A 24625-nucleotide genomic window follows, 5' to 3' on the forward strand; every position below is an offset into this window, starting at 1 on the left:
AAATGGCATTCCAGCATTTGTTACTAAATGTAGAACAGCTATAAGACTCCAGAATGAGATTTTCACTCTGCAGCGGAGTGTGCGCTGATATGAAACTTCCTGGCAGATTAAAACTGTGTGCCGGACCGAGACTCGAACTCGGGACCTTCGCCTTTCGCGGGCAAGTGCTCTACCAACTGAGCTACACAAGCACGACTCATACCCCGTCCTCTCAGCTTTACTTCTGCCAGTACCTCATCTCCTACCTTCCAAACTTTACAGAAGCTCTCCTGCGAACCTTGTAGAACTAGCACTCCTGAAAGAAAGGATATTGCGGAGACATGGCTTAGCCACAGCTTGGGGGATGTTTCCAGAATGAGATTTTCACTCTACAGCGGAGTGTGCGCTGATATGAAACTTCCTGGCAGATTAAAACTGTGTGCTGGACCGAGACTCGAACTCGGGACCTTTGCCTTTCGTGGGCAAGTGCTCTACCAACTGAGCTACCCAAGCACGACTCACACCCCGTCCTCACAGCTTTACTTCTGCCAGTACCTCGTCTACTACCTTCCAAACTTTACAGAAGCTCTCCTGCGAACCTTGTAGAACTAGCACTCCTGAAAGAAAGGATATTGCGGAGACATGGCTTAGCCACAGCTTGGGGGATGTTTCCAGAATGAGATTTTCACTCTGCAGCGGAGTATGCGCTGATATGAAACTCCCTGGCATATTGAAACTGTGTGCCGGACCGAGACTCAAACTCGGACCTTTGCCTTTCGCGGGCACACAGTTTTAATCTGTGATTTCAAATGTACAGCTGATCAATTTGTTGCTAATGATTTCCCACTAATTTTAATATTCACCACAAATTTACCATCAAATGAATTTTCTGTTGCTCCTTCTTGAACAACATCAATTGTTTCTGGAAATTTAATAGGAGATACATCTTAATGCAAAATGCATTAAAGAAATAGACATTTCAGCTTCTTGCTACCATTTTTAAAGTTCTATTATGTTTGGTCACCTACATCTGCATCAACACAGATACTCTGAGAATCACACTTAAGTGCCTGTCTTTACAATATTCCTCTATTATTCCACTCTTGGACAGCTCGCATGGAGAAAATGAACACCTATAATTTTCCATGCAAGCTCTGATTTCGCTTATTTTATTATGATGATCATTTCTTCCTATGTAGGTTGTCATCAACAAAATATTTTCGCAGTTGGAGGAGAAAGTTGGTGATTGAAATTTTGTGAGAAGATTACCACCACAACGAGAAACACCTTTGTTTTAATGATGTCCATCCCAACTCCTGTATCATGTCCATGGCCATCTCTCCTGTATTTCTCAATAATTCAAAACATGCTGGCCTTCTTTCAACTTTCTTGATGTACTCATATTTGTATGAGAATTTTACAGACAGGTCATCACTTCACCAGAAATCCTACAGCTATTAAAGCATTGAACACAGTGGACATGGGATGTCTAGCTTACTATGGCATTTGGGAAGAAAAGGGGTTTATGACCCGAATAATAAAGAAGAGTTTGATCATGGAACTTTCTAGCTATGTGACATTTCTAATTGTGAATCAGTTGAAAAGAATGAGAATCATTATACCACTGAATTCGCCAGGAGAACACTGACTACATGTCAAATGAACTGTTTTGTCATGGTAAAGGGGAAACTGACAGTTGTGTCAGCATTCTAAAAATTTCAAAACCTTTTAGCAGGGCACTGAATAGTAATTCACACTGATGACCAAGCCTTAACTTTTTTAATGACAATCAAGTTTCTCCATAGCACCTTACATGACGGATGTTGCCTTTATAAGAACTTAATTTCTGATTCAGTACATGAGCATGATATCTTCTCACCTTTGGAGGTGACAATCATGGAGCCATAATGACAAAGACATCAAGTTCCAGGGACATTTTTTAAAAGAAGGAGACCTCATCCATAATATGAGAAGCTTAATGAATGGCATCATGAATAAGAAGTAATAAATTCATCTCTTCCTACCTCTTACTGAACTGTTGAAGAATGGGCAACAATAAAAGGATAAAGAGAATATCTACTTGTCATTATTTATTTATTTATTCTTCACAGACAAATACAAGTATTTGTTTTGGACTTTGGACATATTTTACTCTTTGTGTCATAACTTCGTGGGAACAATAATAAACAATGAAGATAAAAAATTATATAGCTTGATTACTTGTATGTGTAAATACTATTTGCACAAATAAAAATGTTCTACCACTTTGAAAATTCCTTAATAATATAAAAACATTAATTGTCAAGAAACTCCTTCAAGGCCACATGAAAACAGCTTCCACTTGAGCTTTTATAATTTTTTGTAAATTTATTACAAAATTTGATCACCATGTAATAGGGACTGTTGCCCGCATTTTGAAAGTGTACTGCACCTGTAAATTAAGTGATATGAACACAGTTAACTAACTTTTCCATCCACAAAAGTATGAAAATTACTTTGCTTCATTTACAAGGGCCTTGGACATGATGGATCGGAGAAGTGCATTCAGCACAGTAATTTATTATTTATTTATTTAGGATATTTATTAATCTACTAATCTGAATAGACAAATTAATGCTGTGCTAGAAGCCTGCAGAAAATGTAAGAGACTGAAAATAGAAAACTGAATGCATAGGCACAGACTGTACCACACACCCTCATACCCTTCTGCGACCTCAGGGTATACATATACAGAGGAACTTTGATTTTAAATTCATCAATTTTATGTTTTTTTGCGATTCTACACCATATATTCGTAGCCCCTGTGAAAACCCATAAAACCAATGGTATAAATTCCCTGATTTTACATTTCTTCCTAGTAAGGTTTACCTCAATTCTAAGTTCTTACTTGGCACCTTGCTTGACTTTATCCCATTTGTTCCTATTTACATATGATGTGACTGAACGAGTTATAAGTGGCACAAAAGACAGATGGTTCACATCACGGGTGTTGGCAAAGTTAAGGGAATATTTTAGACCGTTGTGGAGAGGGGAGATGTAAGAGAGGAAATGTTGGCATAATCCACCATCGGTGTTCCCAACACAACTTGCAACATCTATCTTCAAGGTACAGTTATGCTAGAACTATTGCTAGTTGCAGCAGTAATGAAAAAGCAAGACAGCTGATGCAAAGTGTTCTGGACTGAGTCGATATGTGACAAAGGGGCCCAGCCACCACCTTTGCTTGTGTCACTAACAACCCAGTCTCATCTTTTTGCATGTATTTCTGATGTACTGTATTAAACAACAATATCAATCATCAACCTTTTAAATTCAAACACTGAGTTTCAAAGAATATGCTCAGTCATAATCGAGAAAATGTCACCTGTTTCTGGCTAGTGAACTTTTACTGGCTGGTGACTTGTTAATACACCCAACTGCCAGTGCAGCCACCACACAACATTAACATGCATAAAATGAGCTTGCCTACTGAATGTGTGGAGAGGAGGAGTGGCTCTTCAGTTATGGGAGTGCTGGTAGGTGTGAAGACATTTTGTGAAGTGCTGAAAATATACTTTTCATGCAGATCATGAGCTAAGACAGATTTCACATGGAAATAGAACAAAGGTTTTGCAATAGCACATTTTAAAGACTTTCGTGTTCAAATCTGACATGATACAACTGCAACAGCTACATTCACTACTCATATATGTACTTTGTGCTACACACATAACACTCTGTAGATCATAAAGATTGGGAGCAGTGACAGAGGTCATGAAGCAAAAGTATAGCATCCAAGCTTTCTTTCAAATTTACATTTTACACATTGTAAATGAGCTTGTAACATCAATTGGGGAAGTAAACTCATTTTTTTTTGCATTTCTGTTTCTCTCATCAAGCCTAAAATAACACACGAGACACGAGTGTCTCAACAGTTCATAGGCGAAGTAACATTGTTAAACTGTTCGCTTTGATCCTGTACCCATTACACATGTTGTACAAATGGAGATGATATTTTAATTACTGACGACGCCTTTTGGCATAACTGTTTCATTATTCTCCAGTGCATGATGTAATTTTAGAAATGTACTTCTGATGAAGGTATATTTATATGTACCGAAACCTTGGTCAAGAATTTTAATAAAAAAATTCTATCCTGCAACTGTTTTTGGCTGCCATCCTTTATTGTGAAGAATTTTAACAGTTGCTGCTGCAGCCATGTTTAAAATCTTGAAATATGTACCTGCCCAGGTTTCAAAGGCTGTTTCAAAATACGTGGACATCTCATTTAAAATCCTGAAAACAGGTATGGCTATTGACTTCACTAAACAGTGTGAGAGACGCCATTTGACACCGAATTATGTGAAGGCTTTTATCAATGTGAAACAGTGTAAGAAGTTTCCATCTACTAAAGCTAAACTGGTGAAACAAATTATGAGTGACAGAATCAGTGACCTTTATAAGAAGAAAGATAAACTAAATGAAGAAGCTTACTCTTTGTATCTCTATATTACTAGAACTTTTAAAGATTATTTTAACTTTCACGTAGACAGTGTTTGGCATAGTGTTAATGAGTGGTTACACAATCGTAAGATTGAAATTCAGTGTAGACATGATTTTAAACTTCATAAACTGGAAAATGTTACCCCAAAATCTAATGTTGTTCATGCAAAAAGAACTGTCAATTGCGAACACCAATTTTCCGACACTCGTGTCTCAACAGTTCATAGGCGAAGTAACATTGTTAAACTGTTCGCTTTGATCCTGTACCCATTACACATGTTGTACAAATGGAGATGATATTTTAATTACTGACGACGCCTTTTGGCATAATTGTTTCATTATTCTCCAGTGCATGATGTAATTTTAGAAATGTACTTCTGATGAAGGTATATTTATATGTACCGAAACCTTGGTCAAGAATTTTAATAAAAAAATTCTATCCTGCAACTGTTTTTGGCTGCCATCCTTTATTGTGAAGAATTTTAACAGTTGCTGCTGCAGCCATGTTTAAAATCTTGAAAAGGATTCCAATTGTTAATCATATATGCCAATTTCATGTGTTTTTGTTTACATTTTGGATTGTTTAACATTTTCCTCAATTCTGCATTTTCCTCAATTTTACGTTTTTAAGTCTGGACCATATGAGAACATAAAATATGGGTTTCACTGTATTATATTTTTTATAAAAGAAGTCTTGCCTATGTCTAGGAATGAATGTCAGTGACCCTATTAAATTGCAAATTTAGCATTGATAAATGAGAGATTTTTTAAATTTCTGGTGACTACCTAACATTATCAATACAAAAAATTCTATTTCTTGTCATAATTCATTGAATGTCCTGAAGTTTACTGTAAGTAGGGTGCACATTAAGATAATTGAATCAAAATGGTGACATTCATTTTCATATTAATATAATAGGACTAGTTACTTAGCTTATACTAATGAAATATTATTACCATTTGGATATCAAAATAATCTACCTAAAAAGGAATCTTTGAATAATTTCTACAGATACCTTATAGTTGTATCTAAAGGGTTGCGGAAGTTGGATCAGCTGATCTATATGGGCCACTGCATGAAGGTGAGGTAGCACACACAGTAGCAGTTACAGAATGATTGTTCATGAGTGAGCAGTTATACTCACTGAAAGCTATTATTGCTTAAAGTATAGTCAAGTGTCTGGGCAATTATTTTCAAAATCTTCAAAGATCACAACAGTTTAGACGTGCAACAGATCACAGTACAAGAGGATTAAAGGACAAAAGGAAAATAATAAGCTTACTCTATTTTGAAGAACCATGCCAGATTAAATTTGACTGAGGGAATCAGTGCCTTTCAAACTCCTCTTTCTGACATATACAACTGATTTACTTGTTTCACATACACAACTGGAGGGCTCTTCAAAAATTGTGATTTTGCTGATGAGATGCAAGCAGAAAAACAGTGAAGCAGACTTACAATTTATTTACAGCAAACAGCTAAATTCTTAAAGTTACAAAAACTCATATTATGCAATTATAAACAAATAAAAATGATTTATAGCTTTCTGAATTAATATCAGAAACTGAGAATTCATACATATAGCTGCACAATTAGCAACATACTCATGTTGTATTAGAATTGTTACACACATGTATGTTGTTGTTGTTGTGGTCTTCAGTCCTGAGACTGGTTTGATGCAGCTCTCCATGCTACTCTATCCTGTGCAAGCTTTTTCATCTCCCAGTACCTACTGCAACCTACATCCTTCTGAATCTGCTTAGTGTATTCATCTCTTGGTCTCCCTCTACGATTTTTACCCTCCACGCTGCCCTCCAATACTAAATTGGTGATCCCTTGATGCCTCAGAACATGTCCTACCAACCGATCCCTTCTTCTGGTCAAGTTGCGCCACAAACTTCTCTTCTCCCCAATCCTATTCAATACTTCCTCATTAGTTATGTGATCTACCCATCTAATCTTCAGCATTCTTCTGTAGCACCACATTTCGAAAGCTTCTATTCTCTTCTTGTCCAAACTATTTATCGTCCATGTTTCACTTCCATACATGGCTACACTCCATACAAATACTTTCAGAAATGACTTCCTGACACTTAAATCAATACTGGATGTTAACAAATTTCTCTTCTTCAGAAACGCTTTCCTTGCCATTGCCAGCCTACATTTTATATCCTCTCTACTTCGACCATCATCAATTATTTTGCTCCCCAAATAGCAAAACTCCTTTACTACTTTAAGTGCCTCATTTCCTAATCTAATTCCCTCAGCATCACCCAACTTAATTAGACTACATTCCATTATCCTTGTTTTGCTTTTGTTGATGTTCATCTTATATCCTCCTTTCAAGACACTGTCCATTCCATTCAACTGCTCTTCCAAGTCCTTTGCTGTCTCTGACAGAATTACAATGTCATCGGCGAACCTCAAAGTTTTTATTTCTTCTCCATGAATTTTAATACCTACTCCGAATTTTTCTTTTGTTTCCTTTACTGCTTGCTCAATATACAGATTGAACAACATCGGGGAGAGGCTACAACCCTGTCTCACTCCCTTCCCAACCACTGCTTCCCTTTCATGTCCCTCGACTCTTATAACTGCCATCTGGTTTCTGTACAAATTGTAAATAGCCTTTCGCTCCCTGTATTTTACCCCTGCCACCTTTAGAATTTGAAAGAGAGTATTCCAGTCAACATTGTCAAAAGCTTTCTCTAAGTCTACAAATGCTAGAAACGTAGGTTTGCCTTTCCTTAATCTTTCTTCTAAGAGAAGTCGTAAGGTCAGTATTGCCTCACGTGTTCCAGTGTTTCTACGGAATCCAAACTGATCTTCCCCGAGGTTGGCTTCTACTAGTTTTTCCATTCGTCTGTAAAGAATTCGTGTTAGTATTTTGCAGCTGTGACTTATTAAGCTGATAGTTCGGTAATTTTCACATCTGTCAACACCTGCTTTCTTTGGGATTGGAATTATTATATTCTTCTTGAAGTCTGAGGGTATTTCGCCTGTCTCATACATCTTCCTCACCAGATGGTAGAGTTTTGTCAGGACTGGCTCTCCCACGGCCGTCAGTAGTTCCAATGGAATATTGTCTACTCCGGGGGCTTTGTTTCGACTCAGGTCTTTCAGTGCTCTGTCAAACTCTTCACGCAGTATCATATCTCCCATTTCATCTTCATCTACATCCTCTTCCATTTCCATAATATTGTCCTCAAGTACATCGCCCTTGTATAGACCCTCTATAGACTCCTTCCACCTTTCTGCTTTCCCTTCTTTGTTTAGAACTGGGTTTCCATCTGAGCTCTTGATATTCATACAAGTCGTTCTCTTATCTCCAAAGGTCTCTTTAATTTTCCTGTAGGCGGTATCTATCTTACCCTTAGTGAGATAGGCCTCTACATCCTTACATTTGTCCTCTAGCCATCCCTGCTTAGCCATTTTGCACTTCCTGTCGATCTCATTTTTGAGACGTTTGTATTCCTTTTTGCCTGTTTCACTTACTGCATTTTTATATTTTCTCCTTTCATCAATTAAATTCAATATTTCTTCTGTTACCCAAGGATTTCTACTAGCCCTCGTCTTTTTACCTACTTGATCCTCTGCTGCCTTCACTACTTCATCCCTCAAAGCTACCCATTCTTCTTCTACTGTATTTATTTCCCCCATTCCTGTCAATTGCTCCCTTATGCTCTCCCTGAATCTCTGTACAACCTCTGGTCCTTTTAGTTTATCCAGGTCCCATCTCCTTAAATTCCCACCTTTTTGCAGTTTCTTCAGTTTTAATCTACAGGTCATAACCAATAGATTGTGGTCAGAGTCCACATCTGCCCCTGGAAATGTCTTACAATTTAAAACCTGGTTCCTAAATCTCTGTCTTACCATTATATAATCTATCTGATACCTTTTAGTATCTCCAGGGTTCTTCCATGTATACAACCTTCTTTCATGATCCTTAAACCAAGTGTTAGTTATGATTATGTTGTGCTCTGTGCAAAATTCTACCAGGCGGCTTCCTCTTTCATTTCTGTCCCCCAATCCATATTCACCTACTATGTTTCCTTCTCTCCCTTTTCCTACACTCGAATTCCAGTCACCCATGACTATTAAATTTTCGTCTCCCTTCACAATCTGAATAATTTCTTTTATTTCATCATACATTTCTTCAATTTCTTCGTCATCTGCAGAGCTAGTTGGCATATAAACTTGTACTACTGTAGTAGGTGTGGGCTTCGTATCTATCTTGACCACAATAATGCGTTCACTATGCTGTTTGTAGTAGCTTACCCGCGTTCCTATTTTCCTATTCATTATTAAACCTACTCCTGCATTACCCCTATTTGATTTTGTGTTTATAACCCTGTAGTCACCTGACCAGAAGTCTTGTTCCTCCTGCCACCGAACTTCACTAATTCCCACTATATCTAACTTCAACCTATCCATTTCCCTTTTTAAATTTTCTAACCTACCTGCCCGATTAAGGGATCTGACATTCCACGCTCCGATCCGTAGAACGCCAGTTTTCTTTCTCCTGATAACGACATCCTCTTGAGTAGTCCCCGCCCGGAGATCCGAATGGGGGACTATTTTACCTCCGGAATATGTTACCCAAGAGGACGCCATCATCATGTAATCATACAGTAAAGCTGCATGCCCCCGGGAAAAATTATGGCTGTAGTTTCCCCTTGCTTTCAGCCGTTCGCAGTACCGGCACGGCAATGCCGTTTTGGTTATTGTTACAAGGCCAGATCAGTCAATCATCCAGACTGTTGCCCTTGCAACTACTGAAAAGGCTGCTGCCCCTCTTCAGGAACCACACGTTTGTCTGGCCTCTCAACAGATACCCCTCCGTTGTGGTTGCACCTATGGTACGGCTATCTGTATTGCTGAGGCACGCAAGCCTCCCCACCAACGGCAAGGTCCATGGTTCATGGGGGGGGGGACACACATGTATATAGTACCTTAAAGCCATCACCGTTTGTAGCATCATCCGATCTGAAAAGGATCCTCATTCGATTTCCTGTTGAATTGAACTGCTGAAGACCTGCTCTTCCACATATACGTCCAAGGGATAGCCACTGCAATGCAACATAGTCAAAAACCTGGAAGATAAGCAGAATCAGGTTAATTTTAAATAACATAATAATCAAAATGAGTGCAAAAATGAATTTGTGTGGGTCACCTGCAGAAATCTATAGATTCATGATAGATAAGATACAAGTTTTCCTGATATGAACAATTATGGTGTTGACTTTTATAGACAGTACAAGAAATATTTCAAATTGCATCCGAAAGGGATGGCATTTTCTTTAAAAATTAGAATGTCTGTTGATTACCTATGTCATTGCTGAAACTTAAAAGAAATGTGGAAAGAAGGAAATTATGTGGTGAATTGAAACAAAGGAAAATCCAGGATGGAATAACAGTATGAATCAAGCAAATATTACAATTCACCATTTTAAAGATAGTGTTGAGCAGCTGATGGGCACATTTGAAAGCAGACTGTTGGGTAAGCTATCAGACAACTTGGATACTTAAAAAATCTACTCATCAAGGGGCAGCAGAAGAAAACATATATAAAAGTACTGAGATTTGCAAGCTTTCAGAACCACTGGTTCCTTCTTCTAGCCAGAGTCTTGAAGGACAGGGAAGAGGGGTGAAGGAAAAGGACTACTGAGGTTTAGGAAATGAGGAAAGTTTGGAAAAGACACAGAACTCAGGGTCATTGGAGACTTACTGGATAGGATGAGAAAGAAAGACTGATTGTTAGGGACTGCACCAGGCAGGATTTGAAAACCTGAACTCCTAATGACAAAACATCATACAAGGGTTAATTAGAATGGAAAGTTAAGTGCACTGTATGTGGTATGGGTGGGAGTGACAAAAAATAGACAGGTCAGAAAATGAAAAGGTGTAGAAAACTGAAAGGGAGTGAACGAAGGAACAGCTGGTTAGAAGCAATGCTGAGGCTGAAGAAATTAATGCCAGTTAGTGGCAAGAACCAAGGGCATATTAAAACACCAGTTCCCACCTGCAGAGTCTTGAGAAACTGGTGTCTGGGCAAAGAATCCACATGGCATGTGTGGAAAAACAGGTTCTGAGATCACAACTGTCTTCTTTCCTTCTCATCTTGTCTGGTAAAGCTTCCTAACCTGGTGTTTTGGGCAACTCTTCTGAACTCTCCTCATTTCCTAAACCTCACTAGTGCTCATGCCTCTTCTTACCCCTTCAACCCTTCTGCCAGAAGCTCTAAAAGCTAACAAATTTATATACTTTTGAAAGTGTTTTCTCATGCCACTGATTGGTGAGTAGGTTTTTTATCTATACAATTATACAATATTTCCAAAAATTGTTTACTTTTGAACAGGAACAGGGTAGTGGGCTGCTAGATGCTGTGTCAGAAGGCTGTGCTAGGGACTAAGGAAAGGGAGAGGACAGAAGCGGACAAGTGGAAAGGGCTATGCAGGTGTCTTATGGGTGGGGTGAGGGGGGTGGGGGGAGAGTGGGGGGGGGGGGGGTGAGTATGAAGGCTAAGGGGGGGGAGTGGGGGGGGGGGTGGTTGACCCTGAAGGCATGTGTGAAGCTGGAATGAGAGCAGGGATGGAGACAGAGTCAGTTGGAGAACACCAGCTAGTGAAGGTTGAGGCCGAAAATGCACCTGGCCTCAACTTTCACCGGTCTTGTCCACCACCAGGTCCTATACCCTTCCCTGATCCTACCTCAATCTCACATACACCTTATACTGACCTCCCCACACATGACCACAGTATCTGGCTGCTGACACCAAACTACTCACAACCTTTGCAGCCAGAGACATCATGTGTGTGTAAGTTGCATCTGTGTGTGTGTGTATATATATATATATATATATATATATATATATATATATATATATATATATATATATAGACTTACCTTGTGTCTGTGTATGTGCGGATGGATATGTGTGTGTGTGTGTGTGTGTGTGTGTGTGTGTGTGTGCGCGAGTGTATACCTGTCCCTTTTTTCCCCCTAAGGTAAGTCTTTCCGCTCCCAGGAGTGGAATGACTCCTTACCCTCTCCCTTAAAACCCACATCCTTTCGTCTTTCCCTCTCCTTCCCTCTTTTCTGATGAAGCAACCATGGGTTGCGAAAGCTTGAATTTGTGTGTGTGTTTTTTATTGTGTCTATCTACCAGCACTTTCTCGTTTGGTATATATGTGTGTGTGTTGTCTTATTCTGATGAAGCCCTTTTTGGCCAAGAGCATGCTTGATTGAGTCTTTTTGTTGTGCCTTTCTGCAACTCAGCACTCTGCTATACCATAAGTAGCAACATATTCTTTTCGTAATACTGTCATTATTCCAACCTGGATATTCCATTGTTTGATTCTATCAACACCTGAATAGCCCTTTCTTTCACCTTCTCTGTTTTTGTCCTCTCGCATCCCTGCTCCTTCTCCCCAGTAGCACAGCCTCCTGAAATTGCACTTAATAGTCCACCATCCTGTACCAGCAACAACTTGGCACAGCACTGCTGCATCTTCCCCCACCCCTACATCACTATACCTCCCCCTTCCAAACTCCATCTCACTCCTCTTCTGAACTTCAGTATCCACCACAGGTGATACTGCTCACGTCTGTTGGGTTTCAATCCCTGAAGACAGTGGTTATGTGTGTGTGTGTGTGTGTGTGTGTGTGTGTGTGTGTGTGTGTGTGTGTGTGTGTACATCTAACAAAGGCCACTGCTCAACAACTCCTTTATTATCTCAATTTGTTAAACAATGTGATGAATGATAGAAAAGGAAAAAAATCTTTGACCAGTTGCAGAAATAAAAATTTCAGATGATATACTATCTTTTGTTTGAAAATCTTTGATAGTTCATTGTGTGAACAAAGAACTGTTGCTTGATATAACTGAGAAAAAGGAAAATCATATAATTGGGTGGATAAACAGTCTGCTCACCAAATGGTGACAGGAGGAAACACATACGAAAGTTAAGGAAATATGCAAGCTTTCAGAGCCCGTGGCTCCTTCTTTTGTTAGAAGTGTTGAAGGGAAAAGAAGACGGATGAAGGAAAATGACTGATGAGGTTTGGGAAATGAGGAAAGTTAGGAAAATTTGCCTCAGATCAGCAGAGACATGCTGGATGGGGTGAGAAGGAAAGGAAAGGAAGGAAAGTTAGAGAGTAACATCCTGTTAACAGAATAGTCATTTAAGATGTAGACCACGCTAGTATTACAAAAGGGTGGGAAAGGTAATTGGTGTTCTGACTAGGAACACATGGATACACAAGCCCTAAAAAAGGTACAAATCATTGGATCACAGAGTGACATCAACAAAAATACAATGAAAGTAATTTAATTGTCCCCAACATGAGGACCCAGAGGTCCATGCACGTGCTGATAAAAACACTGTTGTTGATGATGTAGTGCTGTACATGCACGATGGACCTGGTGACAGTGTCCAGTGACTGAGCTGTCCCTGACAGTTTCTCGGGTACTTGTAGGCATGCTGTTTGAATATGCTTGCCATAGTGGCCTGACTCATGGCCAATGTGGGCTGTAGGTGTAGTAACTGCTCGGTCGGTTACTACACCCCTTTTTCTGTGAGTGGAAGGGCAGCAAGGAGGGGGGGGGGGGGGGGGGGGGGAGACCAGGTGTCTCCATATATGATGTTGTGACAGAAAATATGTGCATGGCTGTTGTGGCAATTCTGGGGAGGCACTTAAAGGTCCCAGAAGTTACCACTCTGCCTGGACTGGCATGTACAGATGAAACTGAGTGGGACAAGTGCACCCCCACTGCCCACCGACCCCAGGATGACCACTGGACAGGACCAGTGACAGAAGGGCAGGAGCCCTCTGGTTGTCGGAGTACACAATGAGCTGCAGCTGCACAGAAAGCAACAATGGTGGACTGTGTAACTGGACGCCCTCTGCCAACATTACCCTTTTTTATATAGAAAAAGCGAATGCCAAAAAATACTTTCAAATCTTGAATAGGTTAAAATTATCTCAGCTGTTTCACTAAAAGAATTTCATATGATTTTGTATACAATGTATTATATTTCAGGATAAAATGTATACAAAGAAATTAAATTGTTACAATCGATACAGCTAAAATTCTTCTTCTTTTAGATATATTTGAAATTACAAAATATCTGGCATATTTAAAATTCATATTATTAATTGCACAATCTAATGCTAATTATTAAATTTATTTCTGGATTCATTTATAAAATAATGATATAGCTTGGTGAAGAGTCTTCTATTGTCAAGAAAGTTTTTAAACCTTTTTGTTTGGTTAACTCTTTGGAATATTGTTAGTACCGCAGAATGTAAGTAATAGTGGGCATGCCTCTGATAGAAACAGATGTGTTTTTATATCTGCCAATAACAATGTAATTTGTGATGTTACAGAAGTGGAAATTGTAAGGATGGTGTAATATTGAAAGAACATGACAAAAAGTAAAATTCATCAGTAAGACAGGCAAATCTTCAAACATTATTATGTCAACTGGAACCCATAAAGTTAAAGAAATTTTAGCTTCAAGAATGTACCCCTAAATGTGACTGCAGGCAACAATGAGAAAATGAAGATAAGTAAAAAAGTTTTTTTGTGTATCTTACACCTCTCAAAGCTTTTGAAACTAATGAAGAGACAAAAATTTAATGTTGATCTGTGGGAGGGTAAGATTACAACTGGAGAGGTGAGGCAATGGAGACCTGGCTTCTGGCCCCATTGACAGCAGCACAAGTTTAGTGCAGTGGGAGGTGGTGGCACCAGCTGCAGAAAAGAAACCCCGATGTCGGTGCTGTCTGAGAGAGAGAAGGAGGTGGGGAAGGAGAAGGCACAGAAAGACCTTCTTTCTCCACCTGAGAATAATGTTGCTGGGCAAAAATGAGTGTTTTCAATTCTGAATGGCAATGGGGCAGGACTGCCTCCCCACCTCATACTGCTACACAACGGTAACCAGGACCAGATGTTTGCTGGGTTGAAATGTTGCAAGAGATTACAGAGTGAATACTATCCTTAAGCTGCAGAAAAGCATGCTCACAGGCTGCAGACCACTGTACAAAGAAACAGTTGCAAGAGTTGGGCAATAGAAGCTGCTCTGGGGATACATTTGTTATAGTATGCCACACTGTTGAGGAAAGCCTTAAGTTCTCATAGATTAAATGGACGGTACTAAGCCCTAATGATGGTGACATGTTACATGCAGCACATGCCCTGCAAGGAAATTTCATGACCCAAATAAACACTGGAAGGCTGGATAAAGTGAGACTTCGTGAGATTACATTTGACAATAGTAAATAAATAATGCAAGTCAGGTAGGTGATACCTCTTTGTGGCACCTGTCATGACAATATCATCATGATCATTAATGCAATGAGGAACTATCATCGTAACTTGTTCTAAAAACAGTTGAAAGATGGCAGGGACACTAACGATGCCAAACATTAGCTGTTGATACTGACAGAACCCAAAAGGTGTATTAGCCACAAGAAACTCTCTGATGCCTCTTCCAATGGAATCATGAAGGTAGCCTTTGGCCAAGATAATTTTCAAAAAGAATTGACATCAGCCAAGTTTGAGAGAAACTCTCTGGGTGGGACAGGGGTGAGTGTCTATGTGCAGTAACAGTGACCCTGAAGTTACCATAGAACCAAAGCTGACTGGATGCCTTCTCTACAATCATTAAGGTCATAGCCCACTCACTTGAAGAAATTAGTTTAATCATTCCCAATGATGTTAAGCAATCCAGCTCTGTCTTAACCTGGTCACATAAAGCCAGTACCAGTGGCTGCCCCCAAAATAAGTGAGGCCTGATGGAGGGTTTGAGGGCAATGTGTGCTGCGAAATTGTTTGCACAATCTAACGCTGGGGCAGATATATCCAAAACCACAGGGCAATTGGAATCCAGTTCATGGTAAGGCACTTAGTTTGACATGAGATGCACAACATCCGCAACAGAAAAACATAAAGTAGCAAAGACATCTAACCTAAACCCATTTTCAGTCCTCCTTTTGCTAACCACCAAGTATTGTAAATCACATCGGCTGCAAATTAGCCAAGAACAGGAGTCTGCCATTTATTATAAAGGCCTTACCAACCAAGGCTTGATGTATGTTGTTCATGCTGTATGAAACAAGAGGGGCACACAGGAAGTGACATTCACTGTTCCTGCTGCCGGTAATAAGTTTGTCCCTGTTGGCCCAGTTGACTTGTTTGTACTGCAGCTACTTCCTCTTCCCACAGTGGGTTAGGCTCTATGTCGCAGGGCTGGATGCTATCAACAGTGGTAACATCACTCAATGTCTCTCATAGGTGGCCCGCAGCATAGAATACTTCAAATGACTGTATAATATTCAAAACCTCTTCTAAGATAAGGACCTCAAATTGTAGGGAAAGCTGACACACCTCCTTATATGGGGTCAGATGAATGACTGTGTCTCTGACCACCATGCCTGCAAAAGGCTCTTGAAACTTATTTTTGAAAAACCGACACTTATGGTGAGAATGTGGAGATCAGCTGAGCAAGCTCAATAGGTTTTCTGCAGCTGTTTGCAGACAGCTGGTAGAAATCAACACACAAAGCAATCACATATGTACACTTTTGGTTATAAGAGGACAGCAAATTACACATATCATCAAAAGAAAGCAACACTGGTTCTTGCAATGGAGCTAACTGGCAGAGTACATGACACATATGAGAGGGTAAAATAAGAAAAGAGCATAACAAGTCTCAGTCTCAACCACCTGGAATATCACGAAATGTTGGCAAAGCTGCTTCTCGTAAGCACCTCAGTTTTTCATGGATTTCTGCAAGGGAGGAATAATGGCAGGTGAACAACTGGCAACTGAACCTGGGTCAACATAGACAACAACTTTCCAACACAACTGTATGCGCCTGCTGTTGTTGCACTGCAGAAGAGACTAGAATAAAGCCTGCATGAAAGAGGCAAATGGCAGAAAAACCACAGAGTCCAAAACACATGAAAATTCAACCCTCAAAGCTGACACTTGTGTTCTAATTAGGAACACAAGAAAATACATGGCTGTAAGAGAGACACAATTTATTGGGTCACAGTGTCAATGAAAATACAATATATCCCCACTTTTATGTTCCCGCAATTAACGTTTTTGCACTGTTTATATTTTTTATTGGTCCCATCAAATTTTGTATGCCCACAATGTTAATTTGCACCTGATTTTGCGTCAACATATTCATAATTTTTCCGCAATTTACGCATTCTGAAAAACTGTTTGTGGAGGAAAAATGTCACTAGCATGATGTTGGCCATCCAGTAGTGTTTACAAATATTATGTGGTTAAGTTTCTTGACACCAGAGCACTCTGCTCAGTGAACCGGTAAATGGAACAAATCGTGCTGTATCTCCTGCTGCTGCCAAGCTCTACTTGGCATGGTCGCTGATGGGAGTAAATATGTTCGTTCGGATGAAGACCATCACAACCATTACCAAACTGTCTCTACTGCGCAAAAAGCAGTTTCATGATTGTTGATGATTATTGTGTTCATCGTGACACCTTTGTCGAACCATATTTAGTGTGTTTCAGCGTCTGGCCTCTTGGAGCGCTAGTTGACACCGTCATTCACTTTGCGTAGCTCAAATGTTTTTAGTTTAAAAATAGCGCTGGTTACATATTTTATTCATGCTGAGCAAAACCTGTTTCGAGAATAGAGATGGGCAAAGTCATTCATCCTTGGGAACTAGTTCACTGGTGATCACTGTTTTTTGGGAACCATTCATTTTTACTAGTTGACCATTCATTGTGCTTGGTATACGGTTCTTATGAAAAACTGAAAATTAGTAGCATAGCTGAATGAAGATGGAAGGCACCAAGAGGGGGCATTTGCCTCCCCCATGGAGTACAGAGTTTTTATTCATAACAGAATTCTCACACACTCATAATTTTCGTAATTCTCGTTTAGCAAACTGTAGCAAACTGTAGTGTTATGTGGCTGATTGCAGGGAAATAATATAAGGTGGCACACGAAAAACAACCCCCCGAGTACAGACTGCTCGCCAATTATGCATGAGTTGTTGACAGCGATGAGTTGTTGACAGCTACAAGCAGAACAGATGAACATGTAATAATTAGACAATGAAGAAATAAAAAATAAGCTAATGCAAACAACTTTGAAACAATAGATGATGATTGGTAATCGACAATGAGCAGTCTAATACTCAGAGCCGATTTTTTGTGCACCACCCTGTACCACTGAAATAATACTGTCACATAGAAGAAGGTGTAATTAGATGAATGATAAACACTAACTTCACTTAATGAATCTTTATTCAGTATTCAGCACTTGCACGTACAAGAGTGCAGAGTGAACTGCCTATGGCCAGAACACATACAGTATATATACAGCTACAGAATATTCCAGTTCAATGATTCTTGACATTTATGGATACTTCTAGAACCGAATATAGAAATAAAAATTGTACAGTCCAGCTGAGCTTTGAACTCACACCCTCCATTCAACAGTTTAGTATCACAACCACTACACCACACTGCTACTCAGCTTCTACTGTGACATTGCTCCCTCCTTAAGAGAACAGTGTCTCAGTGTTACGTCCTCCTAGTCCGGGAACGAGTCATCAGTCCTGCGTACTTCGATGCCCAATGACTGATGCTCACCCTGGTGGTGATCTTCTCAAAACTTCTTTTGCCACTTAACTCTTTGTCACTTTCCCTCTTGTTGCCTGTCGCTGGAGCTTCGAATTTGCCCTGGATGGCAGGATCCTTGTAGAGCCTCATTCGAAGGATGGGGGCCGTATCTCTGATATTTTGTAGTCTTTTGTCAGGGTCGAAATCTTCAACTTCATAAGTAACATCAGACAACTGTCTTACAACCTTATAAGGTCCAAAGTAGCGCCTGAGGAGCTTCTCACAGAGACCAACCTTCCAAACAGGAGTGAAGATCCAGACGAGGTCACCAGGTTGGTAGACAACAGGGCAGCGCATCGCATCATACCTTCGGCGATCGTTTTCTTCAGCCTGCAGCGTACGGAGTCGAGCTAACTGCCGAGCTTCCTCAGCTCTGGTTAACACCTGGCCGATGTAGTTGTTGTTCACGTCATCAGGATGTAACGAAAACACTGTATCCATCATTGTAGTCGCCTCATGCCTATGCACCAGGAAAAATGGCGTAAACCCTGTGGTGTCTTGTTTGGCAGTGTTGTAGGCAAACAACACGAAGGGTAGCATCTCATCTCAGTTGCTCTGCTCAGCATTGACGAACACTGATACCATGTCGGCCAAGGTCTTATTAAGGCGTTCAGTAGTTTGTGGATGGTAGGCAGTCACCATGTGATGAGTAATGTTGCACTGATGGCTTATGTCTGTCACAAGATTCGATTGAAAAACTTTCCCTCAATCCGTAATTAATGACTTTGGGGCACAGGTGCTTTAATACAATGTTTTACATGATGAATTTCGCTACCTTGGATGCTTTGGGTGTTTTCAAGGCTTTTGTAATGGCATAGCATGTCAGATAAACAGTGCAAACATTAATCCATTTATTGCCACTAGCAGACACTGGAAATCGTCAGAGGTCAATCCCAACAGACTAGAAAGCTGTTTCCGCTGGTGGAATTGGTATGAGTCAGGCAGGTGGTTTCTGAGGAACTGCCTTTCACCTCTGGCACTCTCTACAGTGCGACACGTAGTGATGGACACTCCTAAATAAAGCTGGCCAGAAAAATCTCTTGCACATTCTATCGTAGGTCTTAATAAATCCTAAATGTCTGACCTCTGGTGTGTCATGGAATTTCTGTAGAACATCTAAGCACATGTGTTTAGGAATCACTGGTAGCCACCTCTTTCCAAACGGACCAAAGTTTTTCTTGCAAAGTAAACCATTAACTACCTTAAATTGTCCTTTCACATACTCTGACCAATTTAAGGCAAGCATAATTTGGGATATCTTGGCATCCTTCTTCTGCTCAGCAGAGAGATCCTAGAGTGCAGCAAGAGAGTCACTATCTTCATCAAAGTCACGATGGCCTTGCACAGGGTTTCTTGAGAGACAGCCAGCATCTCGGCATTTTCTTCCACTTTTGTGCACTATGGTAGTGTCATATTCTTGAACATGTAGTGCCCACCTGGCGAGTCATCGAGTTGGACCCTTAAGACCTGTCAGCCAACAAAATGAATGACGGTTTGTAACAACTGTGAATGGCCTTCCACAGAGATACTGTTGACATCTGCACATGGGCCAGATCAAAGCAAGACATTCTCTTTCTGTAGTTGAGTAGTTTCTCTTGGTTTTTGTGAGTGTTCTAGAAGCATAGGCTATAACCTTCATTTTTTCCATCCAAAATTTCCACCACAACAGCACCGATCCCATACCCACAGGGATCTGTAGGTGCTCTCTCATCATACAGACCAAGCACAGGGTCAGTTGTCAGAGCTTTTCACAGCACATCGAAAGAATCTTGTTGAGCACCACCCCCGATAAATTTAGCATCAGCTTTTAACAACTCTTGGAGTCGCATGGCGTTCATACGAAAGTCTTTGATAAAACGATGGTAATAAGAACACTATAGGAGGAAGCTTCTCACATTTCTAATACTTTTAGGAATAGGAAATTTTGTTGTAGATCTCACCTTTTCTGGGTCTGGCCACACATCTTCATTTGACAGAAAGATTTCTTTTGCTCCCAAGAATCTCTTTCTTGGATTAAGTTTCAGTCCACCTCGTTGGAGACTCTTAAGAACAGCCCTCAGTCTTTTTATATGTTCATCAAATGTCTCTGAGAACACTATAATGTCATCTAAATAACAAAGACACATCGTCCACTTCGGGTGACGTAGAAGATTATCCATCATCTGCTCAAAAGTTGCTGGTGCATTACACAAACCAAACGGCATTACCTTAAACTCACACAGGCCCTCAGGGGTAATGAATGCAGTTTTATCACGATCAGCCTTATCTACTTTGGTCTGCCAGTATCCTGAGTACACGTTTATGGTTGAGAAAAACTTAGCCCCCTTCTGACAATCTAGTGTATCGTCAATTTGTGGAAGAGGGTTGACGTCCTTTTCAGATATCTTATTAAGTTTCCTGTAATCAACACAAAAGTGCCAACTGCCATTCTTCTTTCTGACAAGGAACACTGGTGATGACCATGGGCTCTGCGAAGGCTGAATGATGTCATTCTTCATCATTTTCTCTACCTCGTTGCGAATTATTCGACATTCCATTGCTGACATATGGTATGCTCTCTGGCTTATTGGTTGATGGTCTCCAGTGCTAATTCGGTGCTTCACCATCGATATGTCTAATTCAGAGAACTCTTGAAGAATGGCAAGTAGCTTCTTCTGTTGTTTCTTAGTGACATCTGGTCATAGTCGATCTAGAAGATCTTGTCTCGTAGTTGTAGTGCTAATTTTGCCCACAGACTCGACATGGGAGGTTTCTATGACGCTCAGCTGTTCTTCAATTAACGGCTCAGCATTTGCTATGCACATGCATCTTGTAAGGATCTGCGGTTTTTGGCAACAGTTAACTATCCACAATTCACCGAATCTGTTCTTAAATGAAACAACAGAGGCTGGGATGACCAAGTTATTCTTCAGTGGTATGCTTCTCTTACATTCCACTGCAAGATCCATGGGTTGATGCTTGCATGACACGTGACAGTTAACTTTCTAGCGCTGACTGCAGGAATGATCACTTTATCCAGCACACATAGTCACCACACACTTGAATGTGCATCTTCCTGCCCAGAGTATCTCATCTCGTCTAGCATAATATTCGAGCAACCACAATCTATAATTGCCAGAGAAGCTTCCAAAAAGTCCCATCTGAAAATGACATTATGACTACACTCTTGTAAGACAATGAATTCTAAGGCCACTTATACCCACACAAATGGTACATCTTCCTGTACATTTTATGTATTTCCCATTAGCCACTTTCAGCAGAGATGTTTTGTTGTCGATGAATACTGTTTTCTGCAACTGGCGACGGTACTTTTCTGAAAGGACTGAATATGATGCTCCAGAGTCCACAAAAGCTTGGGCTGATAGGCCATCCATGAGGATATCAACGTAGTTTCCTATCAATTGTAGTGATCAATAGGGGAGGATTTCTCTTTGGCGGCCTCACTTCCCAGGAAGGTTGTACCCTATAGTTTTCCAAGTTGTGGCGGCTAGGCGATCGGGTGTAGCTTCTAAATGGCGATGGAGACCCTGATCAGTGTGTTGGGGAGTGTCCTCTCCAGTGGCTAGCTTGCAGCGATGGTGACCTACGTCGTCCTGGACCTACATCTTCTCATTCATCTTCGTTGTCCTGGAGTTGGCGTAGGCTAAGATCGGTCTGCTGTCTTCTGGCGCGGGTGTCATCAAATATCCATCGCTTTTCTCGACAATAGTGCACCACATGTCCCGGTTGTCCACAGTGGAAACATGTTGTTGTTGTTGTGGTCTTCAGTCCTGAGACTGGTTTGATGCAGCTCTCCATGCTACTCTATCCTGTGCAAGCTTTTTCATCTCCCACTACCTACTGCAACCTACATCCTTCTGTGGAAACATACTACTTGGTTATCCTGGGTCCTCCAGGTGTCAGTCTTCCTTGGTGCCAAAACAGGTTCCTCATGCGGCATTGTACGGATGTAACTCTGCCTGGTTCTCGACTTTTTCACCATTTTAAAGGGAAATGAAGGCCGAGAGATTGGGTTCAATGTCTGTTCCACTTCCTCCCTTATGACATCTTGAAGCGTCTCAGTCTTTTGCTCGCTGTGCAATCCAAGTGCATCCAAGTGCCTTCTGAACTTCCTCTCTCACTGTCTGACGAAGAACACTTGTGAAATCAGTTGCTTCCTCCATCACAGACGTAGATATGACACTTGGAAGCCATTCAAACTTTTTGTGGGTAATTCTTTTTTTATGCATTGTCTCGATAACTGGCACCATTTTATCAAGTCATCTGCTGTTGAAACCTCCTTCAGGAGTGGGGCTTTATACATGTACTCAGCAACACCCTTCATGAGATGTGCAACCTTATCTTCCTCCTTCATTCTAGGATCCACTATTTTACACAGCTCCAAGATGTCTTGAATGTAGGATGCTGTAGTTTCTCCTGGACGCTGTGCCCTGCACTTTAATTTATCTTCAGCCTTGCACTTCTGTCGTCGTGTGTCACTGAAATACTTGCTCAGTTCCGCCTGGAATACTTCCCAGCTTGTGAACCTCTCTTCATTGTTCTCATAATATTGCTTGGCAGTGCCCTCCAAGTAGAAAAATTCGTTAGCCAAACACATGGTGTCATCCCATTTGTTAAATTTGGCTATACATTCATATACCTTCAGCCACTTGTTTGGATCTTGGCCATCGTCACCAGAGAACCCAGAAGGATGTCTCATGTGGTGGCACATAGTTGCTGTCATCGTAATGTCCTCTTCTTCTTCTGTCTCTGATAGATTGCAATCTGTTGAATATGGCTCGAACTCGGGTTTCTCGCCATGTAAACGGTGGCTCTGTTGTGGCCTGATGGAAGCCACTATGTTGTCGATAATGTGCGCTATCATAAGTTCCAATACCCAGCATCTCCACCAGAATAATGTCACGTAGGAGAAGGTGTAATTAGATGAATAACGGACACTAACTTCACTTAACGAAGGTTCATTCAGCACTTGCACATACAAGAGCGCAGAGTGAACTGCCTCCGTCCAGAACACATACAGTATTTATACAGCTACAGAATATTCCAGGACAATGATTCTTGGCATTTCTGGATACTTCTAGAGTTTACTTGAACTGAATATAGTAATTAAAATTGTACAGTTCAGCTGAGTTTTGAACTCACGACCCTTCATGCAACAGTTAAATATTGTAACCACTACACGGCGGTGCAGTCAGCTCCTGCTGTGACATTATTGTAGAAGTTATCATATTGTCTTTACAAAATGTGACACCATACACTTGATTACGAAGTGCGGTCTTCATTCAGTTGTAAGTTGATCTGCCTTCCATAACAATAAACATACTATTTTACCTTGGATAAAAAAAAGACGGAAAATGGCCACTTGTGTGTGCCGTGCCGACGTCCTTTGCATGTGTAGTAACAAAAAAATCTTGCCTTTTTACAAGTATTTCTTCTGCTGTTTATCGAAATGTTGAAGTAAGCTGATAGGTCATTTTGTTATATGAAAAGATGTATGTATTACATGCCACATAAGTTTTAAGTGATTTATATAATTATAAAATACATTTTAATTACCGGTCGTAGGCGCTGAATAGAATATGAAAAGAACCAGAAGTTCATAGTTCAAAAAAGGTTTGAAACAGATCTAGAATGGACATGCGAAGTGAATGAAACAAACAAGAACTCGAGACAGAACTGCGACCTGTGGCCATGCAAAGAAGGACAAGTCCGGCTGAGCAAGACTGAGACTGAGTCCAAGGCAGACGGGAAAGGGACTGAGGCTGGATCAAGACTGGACAACGTGCTGTTCAGGAACGAGACCAACTGTTTCCTGTTCCCGGGAACTATACGTAGAAAGCCGCGACTGAAGTGAACTATGAAAGACAACCAAGGCTGGAACAAGACCAGCCGACTCCGGTTACGAGACCAGTCATTTCCCGTTCCCGGGAACTATAAGTAAAGAGCCGTGACTGAAGTGAACTGTGAAAGACAGTTCCTTAGAATTCATTCCTCGCTCGTTCCATTCATCTTGGTGAACTGTTCCTTTGGACCCATTAGTTCACGAATTTATTCTCGTTGTCAAGTGCGTTATTTACATATGTATTTTTTGTGATGTTACACAAACAAACAATGTGAGTGATAGTGTGTGTTTGGTTTTCTACATAAATGATGATGAACAGTACCTAATAACCTCAAAAAGACGACTGCAGTGCAAGAGATGCAGAATAACACACATTCCAACACCACACAAAATATATATTTGCACTTGACAAAGAGGAAAAATTCTGAAAACATGTCATGCTAAGCATGAAAGAATACATAACTAGTGCAGTATTGCATTATTTAAATGATGAATGACAGATGCAGGCTTTCAAAAACATCAATTATGACATATGGCATTGAGTCAAATGTTCCTACTTCCCAGACAGTTGTCAGTTCCAGTTACATCAGTGGTTTTTATTAGATAATAAACCTTCATTAGATAATAAACAAGTCTCTGACAAGTCTTTTGA

At 40.5% G+C, this 24625-nt stretch overlaps 1 protein-coding gene across 1 annotated transcript in view; it reads right to left on the reverse strand.

Annotated features, from left to right (window-relative positions):
* LOC126419763 (cubilin-like) overlaps nt 1–24625 on the reverse strand; it is a 753686-nt gene that overhangs the window by 135785 nt on the left and 593276 nt on the right. Inside the window, exon 54 of the mRNA XM_050086938.1 lies at nt 9415–9555. Coding sequence (XP_049942895.1) covers nt 9415–9555 — 141 coding nt within the window. The remainder of the gene's footprint in view (nt 1–9414; nt 9556–24625) is intronic.

The sequence above is a fragment of the Schistocerca serialis genome, chromosome 9 (genome assembly GCF_023864345.2).
Source record: "Schistocerca serialis cubense isolate TAMUIC-IGC-003099 chromosome 9, iqSchSeri2.2, whole genome shotgun sequence".
In the NCBI taxonomy this organism is placed as follows: Eukaryota; Metazoa; Arthropoda; class Insecta; order Orthoptera; family Acrididae; genus Schistocerca; species Schistocerca serialis.